Raw genomic sequence first — 23,479 nt, forward strand, 5'->3', positions numbered from 1 at the left:
ATGGGGAGAAGGCAGGGACAGGGTACTGAATTTGGATGATCAGCCATGATCTCATTGAATGGCGGAGCAGGCTCGAGGGGCCGAATGGCCGACTCCTGCTCCTATCTTCTATGTTTCTATGTTTGCCTCCACCTGAAGTGTATTCCATGTGTTGGTCACTCCTGCTGTGAAGTTAGTGCTTATATTTCCTTTTTGAGTCAGTTCGAAGCTGTGCCCCCCCCCCCCCTGCCCTGGCATGGTTTCATTTAGCGCTTCAGATTTATATTTTCGACGCTGCTATCATACGTGCTACTGATCCATCGTGCCAACTAAGCAGAGGGCGGCGGCCAAATGGTGGCTTCCGGTTGTGCCAGCTGCAGTGTAATTTGCAGCTGGCACAACGCACGCACAAAAAATAATCAGACTCCAACTGGGGAAAATGAGCGGAGGAGCTGAACGTGCGACATCCTAAAATAAAAACCTCGAGCTGAAACCATCATTACAGCTGCGGCGTTTGGCTGCAAGAGCACGAGAGTTGCGTGACGCGAGGCTTTGCACGTGCACGGTGCTGCCTATACTGCGTGAACCTGGCCAGTCCAGAAGGCTAATGTGTAACTGGCCCTTTTGTCAGCACCGGCGGAAACCCAAGGTACTAACTCTCTCCCACATGGCAGCTGTCTCTCACTCTGCCAGCGCATTTCACACTTCATCTAGAGCCATCTTTTATTTCTTAATCTGTCCTATTACCATCTCGTCTCGCCTTGAATATCTCTTAATGTCTCTTCACTTCTCACAGACTTGTTCTTTCATCCCCTCCCCCATTTCCCAGCCCCCAACTTGCTTTTTCATCTGTTTTATTTCCTGCTTTTTTTCCTCAGTTCTAAAGAAGGGTTTCGACCCGAAACGTTAACTCTGTTTCTCCCTCCACGGATGTTGCCTGGCCTGCTGAGTATTTCCAGCATCCGCAGTATTTTGCTATCGTACTAACGGGGACACTGGCTGCTTTTCACTTTCCCTCGCCACCAGTAAAATGTTTCAGGCGAGCTTCACAAATTGCTGCCTTTCGCTCTGCACCGTCAGTCAGATGGTCACCTCCTGGCTCAGTGAGCTCATCCAGTGAGGAGCTGAGCCACGCAGATCAGGAAGGTTCAAGTCCCTCTTGTGTGCCGAGAGCGCGCTGATCTCAGCTGTGGCTGAACCAGGGGTGCTGACAATTGGACTTGGTGTCCCTGCATTGAGCAGACTTCCTGCTTGTGGATTGTTTTTGCAGCAATCCAACTCGCTGAATGTGCACGTGGCTGGGCGTTGAGTGAGGCTCTGATGCGCCCCCTCACTGGTCAAACGACCTTCAAGGCTCTATGTGAAGAATGGCGACTTGGGCTGGGTACTGGATGGCAACCAGTGTCCACGGTCCTGTGCATACAGGAAGAAATCAATGCCTTCAGGAGAGAAAATAAAAATCATGACAATCACAATGGCCCGTGATTTGCGGTCAGCGGCGAAGCAAAGGCGTTCGCCGCGGGCTCCAAACTAAGCTTCCCACAAGGATCTCGCGATCTCTGTGGCGAGACGTTTGAGATCAGTGCAAGTTAATGGGGAATCCCTAACGCGAGCAGCTGTGACGTCAACATGCTGTCGAAGCAGCCAATCACGATGCAGAATTCTGACAGACAGGGACACAGGAAGTGAAGAAGCTCCTTTTTTATTCTAACTTTTTAAAAATGTTAGAGAGCAAAACAACGAGTGGGGCTCTCACATGGGGAAAAAGGTAAACCTGAAATAAAGATGAACAAACTTTTAAAAAAATATAATTCTTTTTAAAGTTTCTTAAAAATTTTAATTTTATCAAAATGGTTAAATGCGACACTCCACAAAATTAAAGTGAGTTTTTCATGGCCATAACGTTTGTTTAGCAGTCGATACGCTGTTAAAACCCCAATTTCACCTAATCCAAAAGGGTCTAACTTTTAATGGGGTATTTAACAGCGACATTAGCGTGGAAAAGCCGACGTTTGTCAGTTTCACTGACTGCTGGCTTTTGGGGGTGGGGGAGGGGGGGGAAATCACAGCGCAGCCAGTGTCGGAGCAGCAAATGACTGACCGCAACTTCAGGATTTCCCCGTTAGGACGCGCTGTTCTTACCCACCGCAACATTCCGGGCCAATAAATGTTGTCAGTTTTATTCGTGGACAAAAAGTTGCCACTGGGAAAAAGAAATGCTCTTATTCAAGACCCACGATGGGACAGAAGACAACCCCTCAAAGCCCAACAGAGAACTGATCAAACAGCACCATGGAGAACAGCGGCCTACATTCCCCGGGTCTTGGGATGGACAGTACTGACTCTTTATGCTCAATGTTTTGAAAGTGCTACAGGAAACTCTTCATTATCCGGGACCGGCGTGGTGCCGGTTTATCAAAAAGTCCGGATTACAGAGAGGTATAGGTTAAAAGGTACGAGAGCTCCGTACACAGCAACAAATCCAGGCTTCCCTGTTGCTTAGCAACAGCTGCAGGAACCCCGGCTACAGACCAAGCATCCCTGTTGCTTAGCAACAAGTGTAGGAGCCCCAGTTACACAGCCACAGATCCAGGAACGGCCACTAATATGAAGTAAAACTTATCTGAACCTACTCCTGAATTTTGCCGGTTAACAGAGATTTCCGGTTATTTAGGTGACGGTAAATCGAGAGTTTCCTGTACTTTAATATAAAAAATACTGTTGATATAATGTGAGGGTATGGCTGCTATTATTACTCACCAAAGCTAAAACTCCAGAACTCCTGTGAGGGGCCCTTTATATCGACATAACCTCCATAGATGTACATCTGAGCCTCAAACACCACAGCAGTGTGCCCCTTCCTATTCTTGGGTGCCTGTTTCTGAAGAAACAAAAAGGTGATCGTTGTTAATTGTATTTCCTCTCTCTTCAGTCACTCTGTGCCGTGCACCGTAATCCGGTAGAAAAGGCAGGCAACCAATAATCTTACGCCCGGGCCTCTGCCATAGCTGCTGTGCGAGGCACACGAGCGTGACTCTGGGTAAACTAGTTACGTCTCCAGCGCAGTGCTGAGGGAGTGCTGCACTGTCGGAGGTGCCGTCTTTCGGATGAGACGTTAAACCGAGGCCCCGTCTGCTCTCTCAGGTGGACGTAAAAGGTCCCGTGGCACTATTTCGAAGAGGAGCAGGGGAGTTAACCCTCCTGGTGTCCTGGCCAATATTTATCCCTCAACCAACATAACAAAAACAGATTATCTGGTCATTATCACATTGTTGTTTGTGGGAGCTTGCTGTGTGCAAATTGGCTGCCGCATTTCCTACATTACAGCAGTGACTCCACTTTAAATCGTACTTAATTGACTGTAAAGTGCTTTGAGACGTCTGGTGGTCGTGAAAGGCGCTATATAAATGCAAGTCTTTCTTTTCTCTGAAAGTGGCATGGTTTGTTGGAGGCTTGATATTTCTCAGCCATTCAGCAGTCATACAAAAATTGTGCTTAAAGGCAATCAGCACTGGTCGTGTAGCCATAGAATCATAGAATAGCACAGTACAGAAGGAGACCAGTTCTTTCGAAGAACAATCCAGGTAGTCCCGCTCTCCGGCTCTTTCCCCATATCCCTGCAATGTTTTCTCCAAGTATTTACAGTATTCAACTTCCTTTTGAAGGCTACTATTGAATCTGTATCCACCAGCCTATCAGGCTAGCCGCCACCATCCCAACTCTTTGCTTTTAAACCTTCACGTCATGAACTGGTGTTAGTATTCCCAGCAGCAAATTATCCTGGGCCTCTCGAGAGCAGCAGTAATTTGTTTGCACTGTGCACGCACAGGAATGATTGCAGATGTAAAGCCAACTTGTGACCTATTAAAATCTGTTAGTATTGATTTTACTGCTGGGAGAGAATTGAAAAAAGGTTAAGCAAGACAAAAGTTGTGTAAAAAAAAAAAGGAAAATATTGAAGGTTATGTGAAGTGAGCAGGAGAATGGGATCAGACTGTGTGGTTCTTGCGGAGAAAGGGATTTTGAGGATGAGACCTTTGAATTTGAGGTGATGGGGGACCAACAGCCAATGGGGTGTCAGCAAGTACAGGGGTAATGGGCAGGTGGGGTTTGGGATACAGGCAGCAGAGTTTTGTATGAGCAGGAGTTAGTGGAAGCTGGAAGGCTGGCCACGACAGCATTGGAATAGTCCAGTCTAGAGCTGACAACGACATGGATGAGGCTTTCAGTGGCAGATGGGTTGATATGGAGGCAGAGGCGGGCAATGTTAAGATGGCAGAAGCAGATGATTCTTGTGATGGAGAGGTTATGGGTTGGAAGCTCAGCTCGGGGTCACTCCTCCTATAATCTCTGTCTTTGCTTTAGTTTTGCAAATGGTCTGGTTAAGCCCGAGACAATGGCTGAGGAGGGGGTTGGAATGAGGGGGGTGGCGGGGGGGGGGGGGGATGGAAAGAGAGTGCCGAGTTTGTGGTGGAGGGGCTGGTGATTATGGCTCTGGTCTTTCCAATATTTAGCTGGAGGAAATTACAGCTTATCCAAAACCGGATGTCAGACAAGCACAGAGGCAGTGGCGGGGTGAGGAAAGATGGTAGAGAGGTCAAGCTGGGAATCGTCAACATGCATGTGGAAGATGACCTCATGTGTGGGGATGATGTTGTCAAAGGGCAGCATGTAGATGAGGAAGAGAAGAGGACCAGGGATCCGTGGGAGACGCCCACGGTGAAGGTGTGGGATGGAAAGAGAAGCCACTGGTAGAGATTCTCCGGCTCTGATTGGGTAAGAGTGAACCAAGAGAGGGCAGTCCCGCCAAGCTGGACAAAGGAGGAGAGCGTTGTAGGAGGCTGGCGCAGTTCACTGGGTCAAAGCTGCAGAGAGAGCGAAGAAGGATAATGCACCATGGTCACAGGCACACAGCAGGTTGTTCTCGACTTTGGTTAGGGCCGTTTCAATGCTGTGGGAGGGCCAGAAGCCTGATTGGTGAGATTCAAACAGGGAGTTAAGAAAGAGATGGGCACAGATCTGGGGAACAAAGACTTGCATTTATATAGTGCCTTTCATGACCAGCGGACGTCCCAAAGTGCCAATGAAGTACTTTTTTGAAGTGTTGTAATGTAGGAAACGTGGCAGCCAATTTGCGCACAACAAGCTCCCACAAACAACAATGTTATAATGACCAGATAATCGGTTTTTAGTGATGTTGATTGAGGAATAACTATTGACCAGGACTCCCCTGCTCTTCTTCGAAATAGTGCCATGGGATCTTTGAGAGCAGACGGGGCCTCGGTTTAACGTCTCATCTGAAAGACAGCACCTCCAACAGTGCAGCACTCCCTCAGCACTGCACTGGAGCGCCAGCCTAGATTTTTGTGCTCAAGTCTCTGGAGTGGGACTTGAACCCACAACCTCCTGACTCGGAGGCGAGGGTGCTACCCACTGAGCCACAGCTGACACTACATGGTCAAGGACTCTGGAGACAAAAGGGGGCGGGATGTTGGGGATAAAATAGTTTAGAAGGACAGGGAGGTGTTGTTGCAGCTGCACCCATTCAGGCAAGTGGAGAGTGTTTTATCGCACGGCGATACCCTTCTTCTAAAAAGGAGACAGGGAGAGGGACAAGCCAAGAAATTATAAACCAGTTAGTTTTCTTTTAGTTGGGGTCACTTGGGAGAAACCTAACTTTTGCAGTTCCAGTCAGCAAGGATTTTTAACGGGCAGGCTAAGCTTGACTAACATTGTACAATGTTCTGAAGAAATAACAGAGAGGATAGAGAATAAAGGAAATACAGTGGGTGTGGATATATGGATTTCCAGAAGGCATTTGATAAGGTATCAGATAAGAAACTTATGGCAATAATAAAAATGTATCACACGAACAAAGAGATGGTTGGAAGGCAGAAAGCAGCGGGTAGGGGTGAAAGGAAGTTTCTCAGATTGGAAAGATATGGCGAGTGGTTTTCTATCGAGCTCTGCATTAAGGCCACTGTTATTATCATATACATCAGTGAGCTTGACTTAAGAGTTCAGGGAACAGTACCAAAATGTGATGACGACACCAAATTGCAGGACGTGGCAAATTGTGATGAGGACTATGAAAGGCCACAGGAGGATAGAGATAGGCTTGTAGGATGGGCAGATAGGTGCAGTTAACCATGATGCAGTTCAGTGTAGCAAAATATATTTGGGAAGTAAGAATCTGTTGAAGGAAGTATACCCTAAATGGTACAATTTTAAATGGAAGTACAGAGGGGACTTGGTATGCAGAAACATTAAAGGTGGCAGCATAAGTAGATACAGCCATTAAAAGCAGAATCCTTGGTTTAGCATCTAGAGGCATAGAATACAAACGCAAAGGAGGTAATGTCAACTTGTACAAGACCTGTTAGGCCGCAGTTGCAGCTTTTATAAAATCAATGGGAAAGGTAGATGTTATCAGGGATGGAAGGTTAAAGCTATTGGCCCAGAAATTGGTGTCGGGGGCTTCCCGCGGGTGCAAGCCCCCCACCTACACTTACATAGCGCGCCGACAGTTGAAGCCTGGCCCTGCGTGGATTTCCTGTCAGTGGCCCGGTTCAGCTCCCGGCGCGCTGTGCTTGCGTGATCCAGCGGCATAGTTAGTTCGATGAGCCGGCTGGGATCACGTGAGCACTGGGCAACCAATCAGAGGTTGCAAAAGTTCATTCATGAGTTTGATAGTAAGAACTGTCAAACTCATGAAAACTCCGGGCGCCCAAAACAGTACTTAAACTTCAAATAAAAGTTAAAAAACATCCCACTAATTAAATGAACTATTAGTAACTGTAGAAAACTAATTTAAACAATTATTCAAATTATTGAAAAAAATAATTTTTTTTAAAAAAATCGGGTCTAAAAATACTTACCTTACTGTAAAGTCTTTAAAAATAATAAACCTGTGGAAAAAAATTTCTAACTTTAATTAATAGACCACTTACCTTTTAAAACTAAGTACTTACGTCTGCTTTTTTCTCGCGTAAAAACTGGAGGCCTTACCGCACGGGCAACCCTGTAAAAAAAAAAGGAATTTCAGCGCGCACGCGCAGACTCCTGCGCGCACGCGTTCCACCTCTGAACCCCTTGGTTCAGAGGAAAGGAAATGCCGGTTTTCCACGCATGCGCTGTGCATGCTGAAAACCGGCACCTCCATCAGGCCCATGCGTGAGTACACGGTGCTTACTCACGTGTTGGGACCCGAATTACTGGGCCAATATTGGAGACTTGCGAAGTTAGAGCCTTTTTGACTTGACCTGAGAAAGTTGAGGAGTGACCCAATAGAGGTCTTCAAGATTATATAGGTTATGATAAGGTGAATAGGGACAGATTGCTTCCATTCGTTGGTGAGGTAGTAACAGGAGGGCGCACATTTACGATAGTCACAAAAAGAATTAAAGGAAAGGTTGGAAAACAATCATGTTCACAGAGGGCGGTTAGAATGCAGAATTCTCTTCACAAACCACTGTTGCAGCACAGTCCATAAATACTTTTAAAAGGGGAATTAGATGCTTGAAAAAGAGCAATATTGAAAGTTATAGGAAGCGAGCAGGAGAATGGGATTAGACTGTGATTCGTGCGGAGAAAGACACCAGTGCTGATTGGCCAAATGAGCTACTGTATTAATGTGCTGTGACATTCTATGATTCAATAATTGGAGTGCGATATCATGGCTGCAAGGTATGGCTGCATGTAAAAGAAAAAAAGACTTGCATTTATATAGCGCCATTCACGACCACAGGTGCTTTATAGCCAATGAAGTACTTTTGAAGTGTAGTCACCGTTGAAATGTAGGAAACGCGGCAGCCAATTTGCGCACAGCAAGCTCCCACAAACAGCAATGCGATAATGACCTGGTAACCTGTTTTAATAATGTTGATTGGGGGATAAATATTGCCCAGGACACCGGGGATAACTCCCCTGCTCTTCTTCAAAATACAGGAAACTCTCAATTTACCGGCACCTAAATAACCGGAAATCTCTGTTAACCGGCAAAATTCAGGAGTAGGTTCAGGTAAGTTTTACTTCATATTAGTGGCCGTTCCTGGATCTGTGGCTGTGTAATTGGGGTTCGTGCACTTGTTGCTAAGCAACAGGGACGCTTGGTCTGTGGCCGGAGTTCCTGCACATGTTGCTGAGCAACAGGGAAGCCTGGATTTGTTGCTGGGTAAGGAGCTCTCGTACCTTTTACTATACCTCTGTGTAATCCGGACTTTTTGATAAACCGGCACCACGCCGGTCCCGTTGGTGCCGGATAATAAAGAGTTTCCTGTAGTGCCTTGGCAATCTTTTACATCCACCCGAGGGGGCAGATGGGGCCTCGGTCTAACGTCTCATCCGAAAGGCAAATGTAAACATCTGCACCCTCCCTCACACAGAATGAGAAGAGTTTCTTACCATGGCCTCATCAGAAAATGTCTTCTGCCACCTCGTCCATCTCACTGCACCTATTAAAAATAAAGCCTTTGTTTAACTCCGACATCACATGCAACTACTTGCATGAACCACAAGAGGGTAGTTAACTCCGTTTATTCCTCACAAAATGAAGTCTTTCATTGTGAATTTGGTTAAAAGTGGCCAAAAGAAAACACCATTAAAAACCCCCACAAAAGTCCCCAAATTCTTAGGATTCAAATGACTCCCAATTACAAGCTTGCGGCATTCCCCCAATGCATCAGATCTCATATCTGCTTTTTGTTTCTATTTTCACATTTTCTTACAAAGCAAATAAAACAAAATAGTGGTTTCTACTGGAAATTTCTGCTTTAATCGGGAGTGCGGCTTAGGAATTCATAGATTTGTACGATTAAGCACATTTCGACAATTATTTCAATAACTGCAACACCTCAAGTAGGTTACTCTCAGAAAAAGACAACAAGGTTATACTGTGGCTAATGTATTACTGACTCTTGGCTTGCAACCTTATTCCTTTTGCAGTTACCGCAGAAGAACAGCACTTGATTACAAATCCAGAAGAATTCTCTCTTTGTTTATCCACATTTGAACCATGCCCAACAGAAAGAAAATATTTCTTTCCATGATCCAGTTGTGCAATAGGCTATGCGTTCCTTTAAACTTTCAAAACAGACCTTTCAGAATTCACAGCATAATAGACACTGTGTATTTTGTAGCTACGCTTTCACGCATGACGCACAGAACAGAGGAGGCCGAGGGGAGACTTAATTGAGGAGTATAAAGTTATGAGGGGCCTGGATAGAGTGGATAGGAAGGACCTATTTCCCTTAGCAGGGAGATCAATAACCAGGTGGGGCATAGATTTAAAGTAATTGGTAGAAGGATTAGAGGGGAGTTGAGCAGAACTTTTTTACCCAGAGGGTGGTGGGGGTCTGGAACTCACTGCCTGAAAGGGTGGTAGAGGCAGAAACCCTCTTCATATTTAAAAAGTACTTGGATATGCGCCTGAAGCGCCGTAACCTACAGGGCTACGGACCAAGAGCTGGAAAGTGGAATTAGGCTGGAGAGCTCTTTTTCGGTCGGCACAGACACGACGGGCCGAATGGCCTCCTTCTGTGCTGTAGATTTCTACGATTCTATGATCCAGGTTGCTGTCTACAACAACATGCACTTAATGCAATGCCCCAATGTGCTTTACCAGGGGGTGGGGGAGGGCACCAGGTCACCACAGGAAGAAGAGGGAGAGAAGTTAGGGGAAGCACAGCCCAAGAGGTAGGTTTTGATATGGTTGCAAAATTCCAGGAATTTTTAAAAGAGGAAACTTTCCATGGGATTTTTGGGGAATTGAGAGTTTTTTTGCACACTGATGGTTTTTGTCTCTGACCCTTATATTAACTTTGTCATCAAAATAGACATACTGTTCCATACAAATAAAAACAGGCGTTCAAAACTTTATTTAGGTTATAATTTTGAACTTTATTGAACCCCCACAAAAAAACTCATCTAAAATAAAATAAGCCAAGTAAGAAGATAAACATATATTGATTAAAATATTCCTTAATAATTAAGATTCCATCTCCGTTAGTAATTTTAAGAGAGGACCTGTGGGAAAAAAAAAATGAAAGAAATACAAAAAAAACAATATTATGCTAGCATGTGCTTTTTTGGGCAAAATTCCCAAACTAAACTTTCCGGAAATTTACCGGAAACTTTCCACCCCTTCGCAACCCTAGGTTTTGAGGAAGCTTTTGAATGTGGGAAGAGATTTCGCGAGGGAGAGGGGGTTTGGGGGGAGAGCTCCAGTGTGCAGGGCAGTTCAGTGGTTTAGTCCAGTTTCTCATCTTGCAATCTAGCAACTCCGTAACATTAATTTTGAATTAATACCTTAGTAAGTTTGTTTTTTAATGCTTGGGTTACCAAGAACGTGCGTTCTAAATTAAAATGTTATAGCATGTTCACACATCGGAAGATTTCTTCTGAGTTAATCTACGAAGAACCCGAAGTTGCTGCTCAGCCTTTTAATCCAGCCACATGAAGATAATGACTATGACCCACCAATTGGGTCCTATTGGTTTTGATGGGAATAAGATATTTATGCTTTTCAAAATGGTGAGAATTTGCTTTGGGTAAATGGATAACAAGATACTAATTGATTTTTTTTTTAATGATTGATAATGAGACATTGAAACATACAAGATTCTGAGGGGGATTGACAGGGTAAATGTTAAAAGGCAGTTTTCCCTGGCTGGAGAGTCTAGAACCAGGGGTCACAGTCTCAGGATAAAGGGGTCGGCCATTTAAGACTGAGATGAGGAGGAATTTCTTCACTCAGAGGGTTGTGAATCTTTGGAATTCTCTACCCCAGAGGGCTGTGGATGCGGAGTCGTTGAGTATATTCAAGGCGGAGATCGATAGATTTTTGGACTCTGGGGGAATCAAGGGATATGGGGATCGAGCGGGAAAGTGGAATTCAGGTCCAAGATCAGCCATGATCTTACTGAATGGCGGAGCAGACTCGGGCCGAATGGTCTACTCCTGCTCTTATTTCTTATGTTCATATGAGCAGAATTGGGTGATAAACCGAGCTACAGGAAACTTCGCGATATCCGGCACCGAGCTGCTGCCGATCTATGAAAACTTCCGGATAGACCAGCACTAATGTTGAAGGATACGGAGGTTTTCATCTCCATATCTGACAACAAACACTGTTGCTTAGCAACAACTTGTAAACAGTCGGCCCGTACCTTGGAAGCGTCTCTGTAGCTTAGCAACAGCTTCAGAGAGGCTTTCCAGAGACTGACTGTTTAAAAAAAATGCTAGAAGAAAAAAAACCTAACAAAACGGCTGCTGATTTCTGCCGTTAGATCGAGGTTTCCGGACATACAACCTCCGGATAAACCAAAGTTTCCTGTAAATAATTATCGCCACTTGTGAAACCCGGCCTTTGAATCTAGCTGTGACTGAGGGAAGGGCCAATTGAAACTCTTCGCTGACATCTATAAAGGTCCAAAATGAAGAGATTTCCAATCAGGTTAGTGGATGCAGCACTACAGCAGACCATGTGCCCATAATTTGGAAGTCTCATTCAGCGACATAGCAATGGCTAGAAAGTGAACCGGAAAGCACACTAATGCAGTATGAGTATTCGAAGGATGGGATTTAGGCTGAAATTACACTGCAACTAGCAGTCTCATCTGCATATTGTGACGCTCAGTTGGCCTGGAGTTATACCGGCAGCTGCACGCTGCCCTGAAATCAGGAACAGAGGAGCTGGCTGCACTGTAAGCACAGAATTCCCCCCTGAGTGGCTAAATTTCAATGTTAAGGAACTAGCAGGTACAATCAGAGAATTTTACAGCACAGATGGAGGCCATTCGGCCCGTTTCGCTAGCTATCTTAAAGAGCTATCCACTTAGCCCTATATCCTGGCTCTTTCCTTGTATACTTTTAATATTTAGTTTTTTTTCAAATTATCCAATTGCCTTTTAAAAGCTATCAAGGGTTCTGTTTCGGATAGGGCAGTCCATGTCCTCACAACCCTCCGCATAATAAAAGAAGATCTCCTAATCTCTCTGTTGTGTCTTTTGGTGATTAGGAGATTTAATAGAGGTTTTTTAAAATTATGAAGGATTTTGATCGGGTGAACAGAGTAATACATTTCCCTGTGGGTGGGGAGTTAGTTACGAGGGGTCATTAATTTAAAATCATCACTAAGAGAGTGAGGAGGGAGGTTCGGAGAAATTTCTTTGCGCTATTAGAGCACAGAATGTTTTGTCACAGACAGTAGTTGACGCAGACAGCAGTGCATCCTTTAAGGAAAGAGTAGATCGGCATTTGAAGCAGAGGGAGATGTAGTACTCTGGAGACAGAGCAGGGGCGCGGAATTAGCTTTGGATTGCTCTGGCACAAACACAGTGGGCCTAATGGCCTCCTGCCGTGCTGTTAATTTTCTGGTTCTTTCTTAAATTCATGCCCCTCAGTTACTGATTCACTGACTACATGAAGAGCTTTTCCCATCAAAACCCCTCATAATTTGAACACTTCTATGTTGCTATGTACAGTAAACTTTCTTGTCCGGCACCTACGGGACCGGGATGGTGCCGGTTGATGAAAAATTCTGGATAACAGAGAGGTCTACCTACCTCCTCTCTGGTGAAGAAGGCCCAGCAGCGCCTAGATTTCCTAAGGAGGCTGAAGGGATGTAACCGGTCACCCCTGATCCTCTCTAACTTTTACCGCTGCACAATAGAGAGCATCCTGACAAACTGTATCACAGTATGGTATGGCAGCTGCAGCTACTATGACCGGAAAGCCCTGCAGCGGGTAGTCAAAACTGCCCAACGCATTACCGGCACCCGGCTACCGACCATAGAGCACATATACCAGAAACGCTGTTTACGGAGGTCACGGTCCATCATCAAAGACCCTACCCACCCCAGCCACAGTCTGTTCGCCCTCCTGCCATCTGGGAGACGCTACAGATGCATTCGCACCCGTACGACCAGATTTAGGAACAGCTTCTTTCCCAGGGCTGTCATCCTACTGAACTCCACAAATAAACTCTAAAGCCTGCACATCTGCCAATGCACTTTATTATGGTTATGTTTATGTTAATGTATTACAAGCCAAATGTATGTTGAATGTTTAAATGTCTTAATCTAAATGTACACTCTCGGGAGCCGCAAGCCTACATTTCGTTGTACTGCACTTGTGCACTAACAATGACAATAAAGTTGATTTGATTTGATTTGAAGGCAATTTTTAACAAACAAAAATTAAAAATCAAGAAATGTACTGTATAATTGGGTACTCACCTACAGAATATTCCGTTAAATGTATGGTAGAATCGGCAAGATTACCGGTTATTGAGGTGTTGTTTTGTATCGAGATATATCTATTTTGCCGGTTATTAAAGTACTCCGGATGATTAAAGTGCCATTTAAACAAGAGTTTACTGGAACTGTATTCTGTCTCATTTTTTTTAAATCGCCCAATGTAGTTTATGTGGTACTTGCTGAATATAATTTTATTACTTAAAGCTAGTCGTGCACTGCAAGAATCCATGAAGCTGGTAACCCTAATGAAACAAAAATGTTTTACCTTCTACATATTGGTATAAACACTCCCCACAGGTGGGTACGGTAGCCTGGTGTTTAGGGCAGTGGACTAGAACTTCGAGGCCATGAGTTTAATTGCCATCTTGGCAAACTGTAGGCTAGCACCAGATGAAATGACCGTGTAAGCTGCTGGAATGTCCTAAAAATCCAACTTGGTTTACCGAGGAGTAGGCCATTCAGCCCTTCGAGCCTGTTCCACCATTCAATTAGATCACGGCTGATCTGTATCTTAACTCCATCTACCCGCCTTGCTTCTGCAACACTTAATACCCTTGCCGAACAAAAAATCAATCAATCAGTTTTGAAATTTTCAATTGACCCCAAGCCTCAACAGCTTTTTTCAGGGGAGAGTGTTCCAGATTTCCACTACCAGATCTAGCATTGCTGCTAAAGTAATGTCTGAACTGGAGTGACTCGATGCTAATACTAAATGCCTTAAACTGTGCCCCTCCCATTTTTTTTGGTAAAAGTACTACAGTAGTTATGTAGCAATGAATTAATCACTTATTTTTTCCCCAAAATTTAAGAGACACAAACTTGCCAGGACATGTCTGGCAGTAATTACCATTTGAGCGCGCTCATGAAGTAACTATATTGTGGCAATGATGTCATCTAACCCCTAGTCTACTTGAATCCCGCTTTTATTTTAATAGCAATGGAAGTGATGACATTTTAACTGCAATCAATAATGACTTCACTCATTCATCGTTTACTTTTGCAGTGGAAAGCTCTGTAACTTAAGCCGGAAAAATAAAAGCCAAGGGAACATATGAATGGTAAATTAAGTTTGAAGCTGGCATTTTACTTGGCTCCTGGCCAATTAAAAAGGGAGAAAGCAATGCTACTAGAGTAAAGTTTCCCCATTACTAATAAATTTAAAACTGCAAGTCCCCATGCCGATGGGGCAGGATGTGCACAGCATTAGCCTAGATTGATTGATTAGCTATTGACTTGGAAATATATCGGCTGTTCTTTCATCGTTGCTGGGTCAAAATCCTGGAACTCCCTCCCTAACAGCACTGTGGGAGTACCTTCACCACACGGACTGCAGCGGTTCAGGAAGGCGGCTCACCACCACCTTCTCAAGGGCAATTAGGGATGGGCAATAAATGCTGGCCTCGCCAGCGACGGCCACATTCCAACAATGAATTTTTAAAAAACTTCCGGAACTCTCTTTAAATTCAGCCTAGACTAAAGAATTGCGCTCAGAGAAACTTTGGGTGAATTGCTGGTGGAAGATGGAGCCATTTTATGCCTTCCCTCATGCCGACATTCTCCCCCCCCCCCCCCCACCCCCAACCCCCCCCCCACGCCCACCCCCCCCGCCCGCCCCGCCCCCCCCGCCGCCCCCCCCGCCCGCCCCGCCCGCGGTCTCACCAAAACGTTTTGCCTCCCAGCTGGCACTTTGCTGCCTCCAATTGGTTATGTCTTCAAGTAACATTTTACTCTGCCAGTCCTGTGTATAGGAAGTTGAATACAAAAACTGAGCGGACGTGTACCAAACTAGCCGCCTTAGCAACACATTTCTCTTACCAATATCATAGATCCAGAGAGGTGTTTTCCCCTGGGTATAAGCAGAGTCCATCATGCCACCAAACACATAGATCATTCCCTTCCAAAAAAAAGACACAGAAAAATTGAAAACTACATTTTGAAATAAATTTTGAAAGAAATTCTCAGTTAACTTTACTGTCTTAACATTTTAAGAACACAGGCAATTCTTGCCACAGTTATGTAATCTGGTCAGAAGAGTGAGGCTTGTCATAGAATCAGACAGCACAGGAGGCCGCTCTGCCCATCGCGTCTGTGCCGGCTCTTTGGAAGAACTTTCCCATTAGTCCCACTCCCCTGCTCTTTCCCCAAAGCCCTGCAAATTTCTCCTTTTCAAGTATATCCATGCCTTTGTTACCTCTAGACTTGACTTTTCCAACACACTCCTGGCCGGCCTCCCACATTCTACCCTATGTAAACTTGAGGTCATCCAAAACTCGTGTCCCAACTCGCACCAAGTCCTGTTTGCTCATCACCCCTGTGCTCACTGACCTACATTTGCTCCCGGTTAAGCAACGCCTCGATTTCAAAATTCTCAACCTTGTTTTCAAATCCCTCCATGGCCTCGCCCCTCCCTATCTCTGTAATCTCCTTCAGCCCCACAAACCCCCGAGGTACCTGCGCTCCTCTAATTCTGCCCTCTTGAGCATCCCTGATTATAATCGCTCAACCATTGGTGGCCGTGCCTTTTGTTTCCTAGGCCCCGAGCTCTGGAATTCCCTGCCTAAACCTCTCCTCCTCTCTTTCCTCCTTTAAGACGCTCCTTAAAACCTACCTCTTTGACCAAGCTTTTGGTCACCTGCCCTAATTTCTCCTTATGTGGCTCGGTGTCAAATTTTTTGTCTTAAAATACTCCTGTGAAGTGCCTTGGGACGTTTTACTACATTAAAGGCGCTATATAAATACAAGTTGTTATATATCCAATTCCCTTTTGAAAGTTACGACTGAATCTGCTTCCGCCACCCTTTTAGGCGGTGCATTCTAGATCACGACAACTCGCTGCTTAACAAAATTTCTCCTAATTACCTGCCTGGATTTTTTTTACCAATTATCTCAAATCAGTGACCCCTGGTTACCGACCCTCCTGCCAGTGGAAACAGTCTCTCCCGATCTACTTTACCAAAACCCCTCATCATTTTGAACACCTCTATTAAATCTCCTCTTAACCTTCTTTGCTGAGAACAACCCCAACTTCTCCAGTCTCTCCACATAACTGAAGTCCCTCATCCCTGGCACCATTCTAGTAAATCTCCTCTGCACCCTCTCTAAGGCCTTGACATCCTTCATAAAATGTGGTGCCCAGAACTGGACACAATACCTTAACTGAGGCCTAACCAGTGATTTATAAAGGTTTATACTAGAAGTTCCTTCTGGTTCAGAGTATCAAGATGAATTTAGATTCTTGGTATCAAAGAGTACTTCTCATCGACAACATATATTGTGCAATAACCTGATCATTTTGAGATTCATGATAATAAAGACGAGAACTCTAAACATTAGCTAACTCTGCTATTAATCAACGAGAGAGAAATTCCTCCTGTCAACCATCCCAGTGCAGTCAGGGCAGCCCATTTGCTGTAGACCTCTGGCAATGCTCTTCGATAGCTGACTAGATGCCTCTCTCTCTCTCTCTGAGGAAGTATCTGTGCTTTCAGTCATTACTTCCTCTTGCCATCGTAGATGAGAATGCTGTCTCACTGCCTGAGGAATGATGGGTACAAAACCACATTCTGCCACTCCCAGCTGCTACGCCAGAGGCAAAAAATTATTTTAAAACAGATTCAACGTACTTCAAAACTAGCCACTTAAAACTTTGATAACCCACAACGAGAATATCCAATCTGATCTAAAAATTGCTCCACTTTCAACAAAGGCATTGGATCGCATCCACTCGGTTCTTACTTCATGGGCTACCAGCGAGGGCTCCTCCAATTCTTCCGGTGCAGTTCCTGCTGTACAGTCCAACTCTTCCCATTCATTCTGAGCTGAAAAATACAAAGGTGGCAACTGGTGTTACAATGCATCCATATTAGGGATAACAGGATTGGTTAGACTCTAGTTATGGTGTTGATGGTTTACAGGTGTCAAGTCTATGGCGAGCAAGGGAGGTTGATTTAAGGTCACAAATGGGCCAATGCATGAAAGAGGGGATTGAAAGTGGTAACAAATAAGCAGAGGATTATCTTGTGTCTAACAATTACCTTAACCATGTAACTTGTTAAATAACTTCATAGTATGGACTGTATAAGAATTGCGACCGGCAAAAATATACTGGGACAGTTGCAGACTATTTCCAGGTCTTATCCATCTCACAGAGCCATTTAAAAAAATGACAGGATTGTGATCGAATCAAAGGAATTAGCCAATGAAAAAATTAAAATCGAATAGAAGGAACACTAGTATTTTAGGTACCTGCATTTTAATAATCTGTTACTTCTCACATCACCATGACGATGGATTTCATTCTCCCGGTACAGGGTACGGTAGTGTAGTGGTTATATTGCCGGACTAGTAACCCAGAGGCCTGGACTAATAATTCAGAGAACACGAGTGGAAATAAAAAGCTGGTATCAGTAAAAGAACCGTGAAGGTGTTGAACCCAACTGGTTCACTAATGTCCTTTGGGGAAGGAAATCTGACTGGACCCACACCAACGTGGTTTGACCGTTAACTACAGTGGCTTAACAAGCTGATTCAAAGAATACCACACATGGAGTTGTGGTTCAAAATGGCGGCCCACTAGCATACCTCTCCGGGCAACTTGAGATGGGCAATAAATGCCGGCCTTGCCAGAGAGGCCCACATCGCAAGAATGAAAAACAAAACAATCACTAGTAAGCCACTGCATTAGGGAATGCTTGTATTACAATGGCTGGCCTCCTGACTTCTGCCAAAAGTCCAACTGATCTAAAACTCTGCCACATGCATCCTACCCTGCACTAATCCTCGCTTCCCTGTCACTCCTGTCTTCGCTAACCTTCATCGTCTCCCTATCCCCCAGCACACCGATTTCAAAATCCTTTTCCTCATCTACAAACCCTCCATGGCTCTTCCCATTTCTAGATTTGTAACCTTCCCCCAACCGTGTTGTTATATACATCTACTGCTCTTTCATTTCTGGTTCACTTTGTATTCCCCTCCCTTCTGCGCCACCTGCAGCCACAGAGCCTTCAGCCATCTCAGCCCCGGACTCCGGAAAGTTCCACCTAAAGCCCTCTAATGTGCAATCTCTCCGCCCCCTCCATCAAAAGCCTCCTCAAAGTCTACCTCCTTGTCCATGCCTTTTGGTCACCAGCCCTAAACCTTCCCCAACCATTGTGCAGATCGTGTTTCTCCCTGTCCCAGAACTCCCAGACTGGTTCGTAGAGAGTTACTAGCCCTTCTCACTGTAAAGTAAAATAAAAACTTGTTGCGGTCTTCGCTGATGAAAGAGAAGCAGAATCTTTTGGAGAGTGAAACCACACAATCCAGGCTGCAATCAGTCTCTAAGCACACAAAGAGACCAATCGACCAAAACCAAACACAATAAGAGGATGCACTGCAAGGAAACCCCCTCCTTCGTGTCACTCTAGAGTCCGGCACGGATGGAACGCAGGCCGCCATTGGAAAGCCCCTGTAACTATTATTAAAAGGCTGGATAAGAAGGACAAACATGAACTGCATTTTACAGGGACGGGGCTGATATGCACTTGGAACGAATGGCACTGCACCTGCAATCTTAAAAAAGCTTAATCATTTTCCCCATGAATTACTCAATCCTGCCGAACTTTTGAAATCTGTCCAATACGCTGCAACGAGAGGCTCACAAAGGTAGATCTGGCTACCTTGAGTGATCACGCGTTGCATCGCATAGCACAACAACTCCCTGAACTGTCCCGGGTTACTATGGTGACTCAACACTCGGGTTGAGAAAATCCTTGCCTTGTGCATGACATCTGTGTTGATTTGATCAGAAGAGGCAGCAACCATAAAGAAAAGATTTACGATAGCAAAATACTGCAGATGCTGGAAATCCAAAATAACAACAGAAAATGCTGGAAAAACTCAACAGGCCAGGCAACATCCGTGGAGAGAAAATAGAGTTAACGTTTCGGGTCAAACCCTTTGTCAAGTCTCAGGAGTGGGACTTGAAGCCACAAATAGGAACAGGGATTGAAAGCCTTGTTTTCGCTGGTGTGACAGGCAAATAACTTATTTTGCAGAGGGTGAACTGAAAAAAAAATTCTTGACAAAGGGTTCACCCGAAACGTTGACTCTATTTTCTCTCCACGATGTTGCCTGACCTGCTGAGTTTTTCCAGCATTTTCTGTTATTAAGAAAAGATTTACTTTTGTCTGACTCGATCAAAACAAAATCCTTCAATACTCCTATCTGTACGAAGTTATTCAACTGCTTCACTCTTCGAAAATGCTTGAACACTCTCACTACTTTGGGGCATTTTAACAATGGCTTCAGTCTCTTGCGCTGAAAATATGTATTTTTCAGTTCACGCTCTGCAAAACAAGTTATTTGCCTGTCACACCAGCAAAAACAAGGCTTCAAGTCCCACTCCTGAGACTTGAGCACAACAATCGAGGCTGACGCTCCCCAGTGCAGTGCTGAGGGAGTGCCTCACTGTCGGAGGTGCCGTCTTTCGGATGAGATGTTAAACCGAGGCCCCGTCTGCTCTCTCAGGATTCAAAAGATCCCATGGCGCTATTTCGAAGAAGAAATGGGGAGGTATCCTCGGTGTCCTGGCCAATATTTATTCCTCAATCAACATCACAAAAACAGATTATCTGGTCATTATCACATTGCTGTTTGTGGGAGCTTGCTGTGCGCAAATTGGTTGCCACGTTTCCTACATTACAACAGTGACCACACTTCAAAAAGTACTTAATTGGCTGCAAAGCGCTTTGGGATGTCCGGTGGTTGTGAAAGGCGCTATATAAATGCAAATCTTTCTATTTACAAAGCAGACACATATCAATAATGCAAATCCATTACTTTTTATTAAAAAGAGAGAAAAGGAAGGTTTATATTTTTAAGGGTTATAGGGCGAGAGATTCATATACTTACCACCACCTGTTAGCGGCAGCGAATGTTGAAAAAATGGCGGCCGCCGCTCTTGTGCCAGCTAGAGGCGGTCCCCGCAGCGACCGCCATATGTGTGGATCCCTCTGCGCTGCCGGAAACCAGCAGCGCCCTGTAAAAAAAAGTGACGGCGTGCAACGCCGACTTAATGTCGCCTACGCGAACTTCGATCCTAGCACTCAATTCAGTGCTGGGTCCTAAGCACGACAGGTTAACCTGGTGTGCAAGCAGGCTGACAGGGACGTTATCTGCAGCTGTTTATGGGACACACACATCAATCAGGTAAGTTTGAATGGAAGGGTTTGGCCTTGGTTTTTTGGATTTTATTGAAGTGGTGGCTTGCTGCAATATATGTGGAAAGTTTTTTTTTATATAAATGTTTTGGGAGTGCTGCTGGACGCTTGCAAGGGCTTGAATGGTAAGTGATGGCCTTTAAGAAGACAACATGCTGCGAATACTCAGCAGGTCACGCTACATCCGTGGAGTTCACGTCTCAGGTCGACATGCTGCCTGACCAACTGAGTATTTGCAGCATCTTATGCTGTCATTTTACATTTACAGCATCTGCTTGCAGAGGGAAGAGGAAGACGCAGAAGAGCAGGACACAGAAGAGCAGGAATCAGATGAAAGGTTGCATCCCAGACAGCCACTTTGTGGCCGGGATATCTGGGATGGAATCATCCGCCTGCGGTCCCACTGGCTGGGCAGGCTGCCTCTTCTTGTTGACCCATTGGCTGGGCAGGCTGCATTTCTTGGGTGTGAAATGAGGAAGGCACAAGAGTGGAGTTGTGCTGACGGGAGGGCGGGAAACCTAGAGGTGCATGCCAGAAGGGGGTTAACGTACAAGGATACCCGCATCTTGTATCCTTTCAGCCCCGCCGCTGGCCAAGGGCTCAACCATGCCCCTGCCAAGAATGGCCTGCACCGTCTCCTCCAAGGGGGTGAGGTGATGCCAGGAATGGTAGTTGTGCCTCATCAGTGGTGCAGATTGTTGGTAGGTGAGTGATTGGGGGTCCTGCATTGAGCAATGTGAGGGGCTAGTGGTGCCGGCTTTTGAAGATGCATTCACTGACTTTGACCACTGGTCTGAGGTCTTGAAGCTTCTTTGGGCACTGGAGCTAGGTGGTGACACTGCTGGCAGTGACGGCCTTGGTAATGTACTCCCACATCGTACTTTCTGGAGTGCCCCCTAGCAGTTGACCCCCTGCGTGCGAGACCCTGGGTGCCCCTTCCCTGGCTTGCTGAGCCATTTGTGTTAGTGCCGAGGCAGTTTTCTCATCTGTTCAGTTTAGGAAGGTAATTCAGCTTTAAGAGCCGGTTAATCACATTTGGAACTTCTTGTAAATACTGAATATTTGTAAAAAGACAGAAAGGGCTGAAAAATGTATTGAATCAGTGCATTTTATTTTGTCTTGCTTCAATGTGCATGGCCCCTTTAAATTTCAGAGCTCCTCACTGCCCACAATGCATTGTGCACTTCACAGCCTCGCACACAGACGCTCGGGGAAGCTGCAATGCCGCACCTGGACTACAAATTGGTCCCGGATCCCTCGTGCAATACCACCAGGACAGCGTTGCACCCACGGTTAGCGCTGCGCCACCTACCTCCATGCCCCCCCACACCAATTTAGGTCGGTTAGTGCTGCGGCCATTTCAGGCAACACCGACTGCTTAGCTGGCGAGCACCAATTTTTCCCCTCCATAGTTTTTTTAAAATTGGAATTCAGCCGATTTGGAGCGATAGTCTCATATATTCAGTCAAAGCTTTGCAAGTCCACAGACAGGAAAAATGACTACATTTACATACCACCTTATCACATCTTCAAAAGCATCGCAAAGGGCTTCACGCAGTGAATTATTTTTTTGAGGTGCAGTGACCCTTTTTACTTGAGCGAAGTGCAGCAACGATTCTGCAGCAACATTGGCCCAGAAATTCGGGTCCCCATGGGCGAGTACGCACGGGGTACTCATGCGTAGGCCCAATGAAAGTGCCAGTTTCGTGCATGCACTGCGCATGTGCGAAAGGGCAGCACGGTGGCATAGTGGTTAGCACTGTTGCCTCACAGCGCCAGAGACCCGGGTTCGAATCCGGCCTCGGGTGACTGTCTGTGTGGAGTTTGCACATTCTCCCCGTGTTTGCGTGGGTTTCCTCCGGGTGCTCCAGTTTCCTCCCACAGTCCAAAGATGTGCGGGTTAGGTTGATTGGCTGTGATAAATTGACCCTTAGTGTTAGGGAGATTAAATACGTGGGGTTACAGGGATAGGGTGAGATATGTGTTGGTGTAGGGGTTACGAGGATCGGGTGGGATATGTGTCGGTGCAGGCTCGATGGGCCAAAATGGCCTCTGTCTGCACTGTGGGGTTTCTGTGATTCTGTGACTTCCGTTCCCTTGAAAGAAGGGGTTGACAAGTGGAGCGCGTGCGCATCGAACTTACGTTTTTTTTTTTTTTTTTTGCAGGTTTCTCCAGGAGGGCAAGTCTCCAGAAGTTACACTTTTAAAAAGCAGGTGCAAGGCCCGCTTTTAACAAGGTAAGTGGTGAATTAATTAAAATTAAAACATTTTTTCCACAGGTTTATTATTTTTAAATCCTTTAAAGGAAGGCAAGTTTATTTTTAGCCCTGTTAGAAAATGTAATTAATTTTTTCAAAAAATTTAAATTATTGTTTAAAATAGTTATTTCATGTAATTTAGTTATTTTTAAAAATATGATTTAAAAAAAAATTATTTGAAGTTTTAGTTATGTTTTGGGGCTTATAGTATTTATAGGTTTGACAGCACTTCCCGTCAAATTTATGAATGGAGCATTCCCTGCTACCATTGGCTCTCCATGGCCCACGTGATCCCAGGGGACGCTTTGAACTAACTGCGCCCCTGGGATACGCGAGCACTGCGCGCCGGCAGTTGGAGGAGGCCCAGGATCGGAATCCCACGTGGGCCCGCAGCTCAACGGCCGGCGCGCTTGGTAAGTGCAGGTCGGAGGCTTGCACCCGCGGGAAGCCCCCGACCTGAATTTCTGGGCCAATGTTTCACAGAAGGCAATGAAATAAATCACAGAAATCACAGAAACCCCACAATGCAGATAGAGGCCATTTCGGCCCATCGAGCCTGCACCGACACATATCCCACCCGATCACCGTAACCCCTACACCAACACATATCCCACCCTATCCCTGTAACCCCACGAATTTAATCCCCCTAACACTAAGGGTCAATTTATCATAGCCAATCAACCTAACCCGCACATCTTTGGACTGTGGGAGGAAACCGGAGCACCCGGAGAAAACCCACGCAAACACGGGGAGAATGTGCAAACTCCACACAGACAGTCGCCCGAGG

General features: G+C 45.4%; 1 protein-coding gene across 1 annotated transcript in view; it reads right to left on the reverse strand.

The window, feature by feature from the left end:
- The window catches only part of klhdc3l (kelch domain containing 3-like), a 64,880-nt gene that overhangs the window by 15,379 nt on the left and 26,022 nt on the right, over window positions 1-23,479 (reverse strand). Inside the window, exons 3-6 of the mRNA XM_085986878.1 lie at window positions 16,971-17,053; window positions 15,051-15,129; window positions 8,383-8,432; window positions 2,740-2,860 (exon numbers count right to left, since the gene is read on the reverse strand). Coding sequence (XP_085843004.1) covers window positions 2,740-2,860; window positions 8,383-8,432; window positions 15,051-15,129; window positions 16,971-17,053 — 333 coding nt within the window. The remainder of the gene's footprint in view (window positions 1-2,739; window positions 2,861-8,382; window positions 8,433-15,050; window positions 15,130-16,970; window positions 17,054-23,479) is intronic.

This window comes from Somniosus microcephalus, chromosome 4, assembly GCF_052327205.1.
Source record: "Somniosus microcephalus isolate GS21.2 chromosome 4, FLI_Smic_1.0, whole genome shotgun sequence".
NCBI classification, from domain to species: domain Eukaryota; kingdom Metazoa; phylum Chordata; class Chondrichthyes; order Squaliformes; family Somniosidae; genus Somniosus; species Somniosus microcephalus.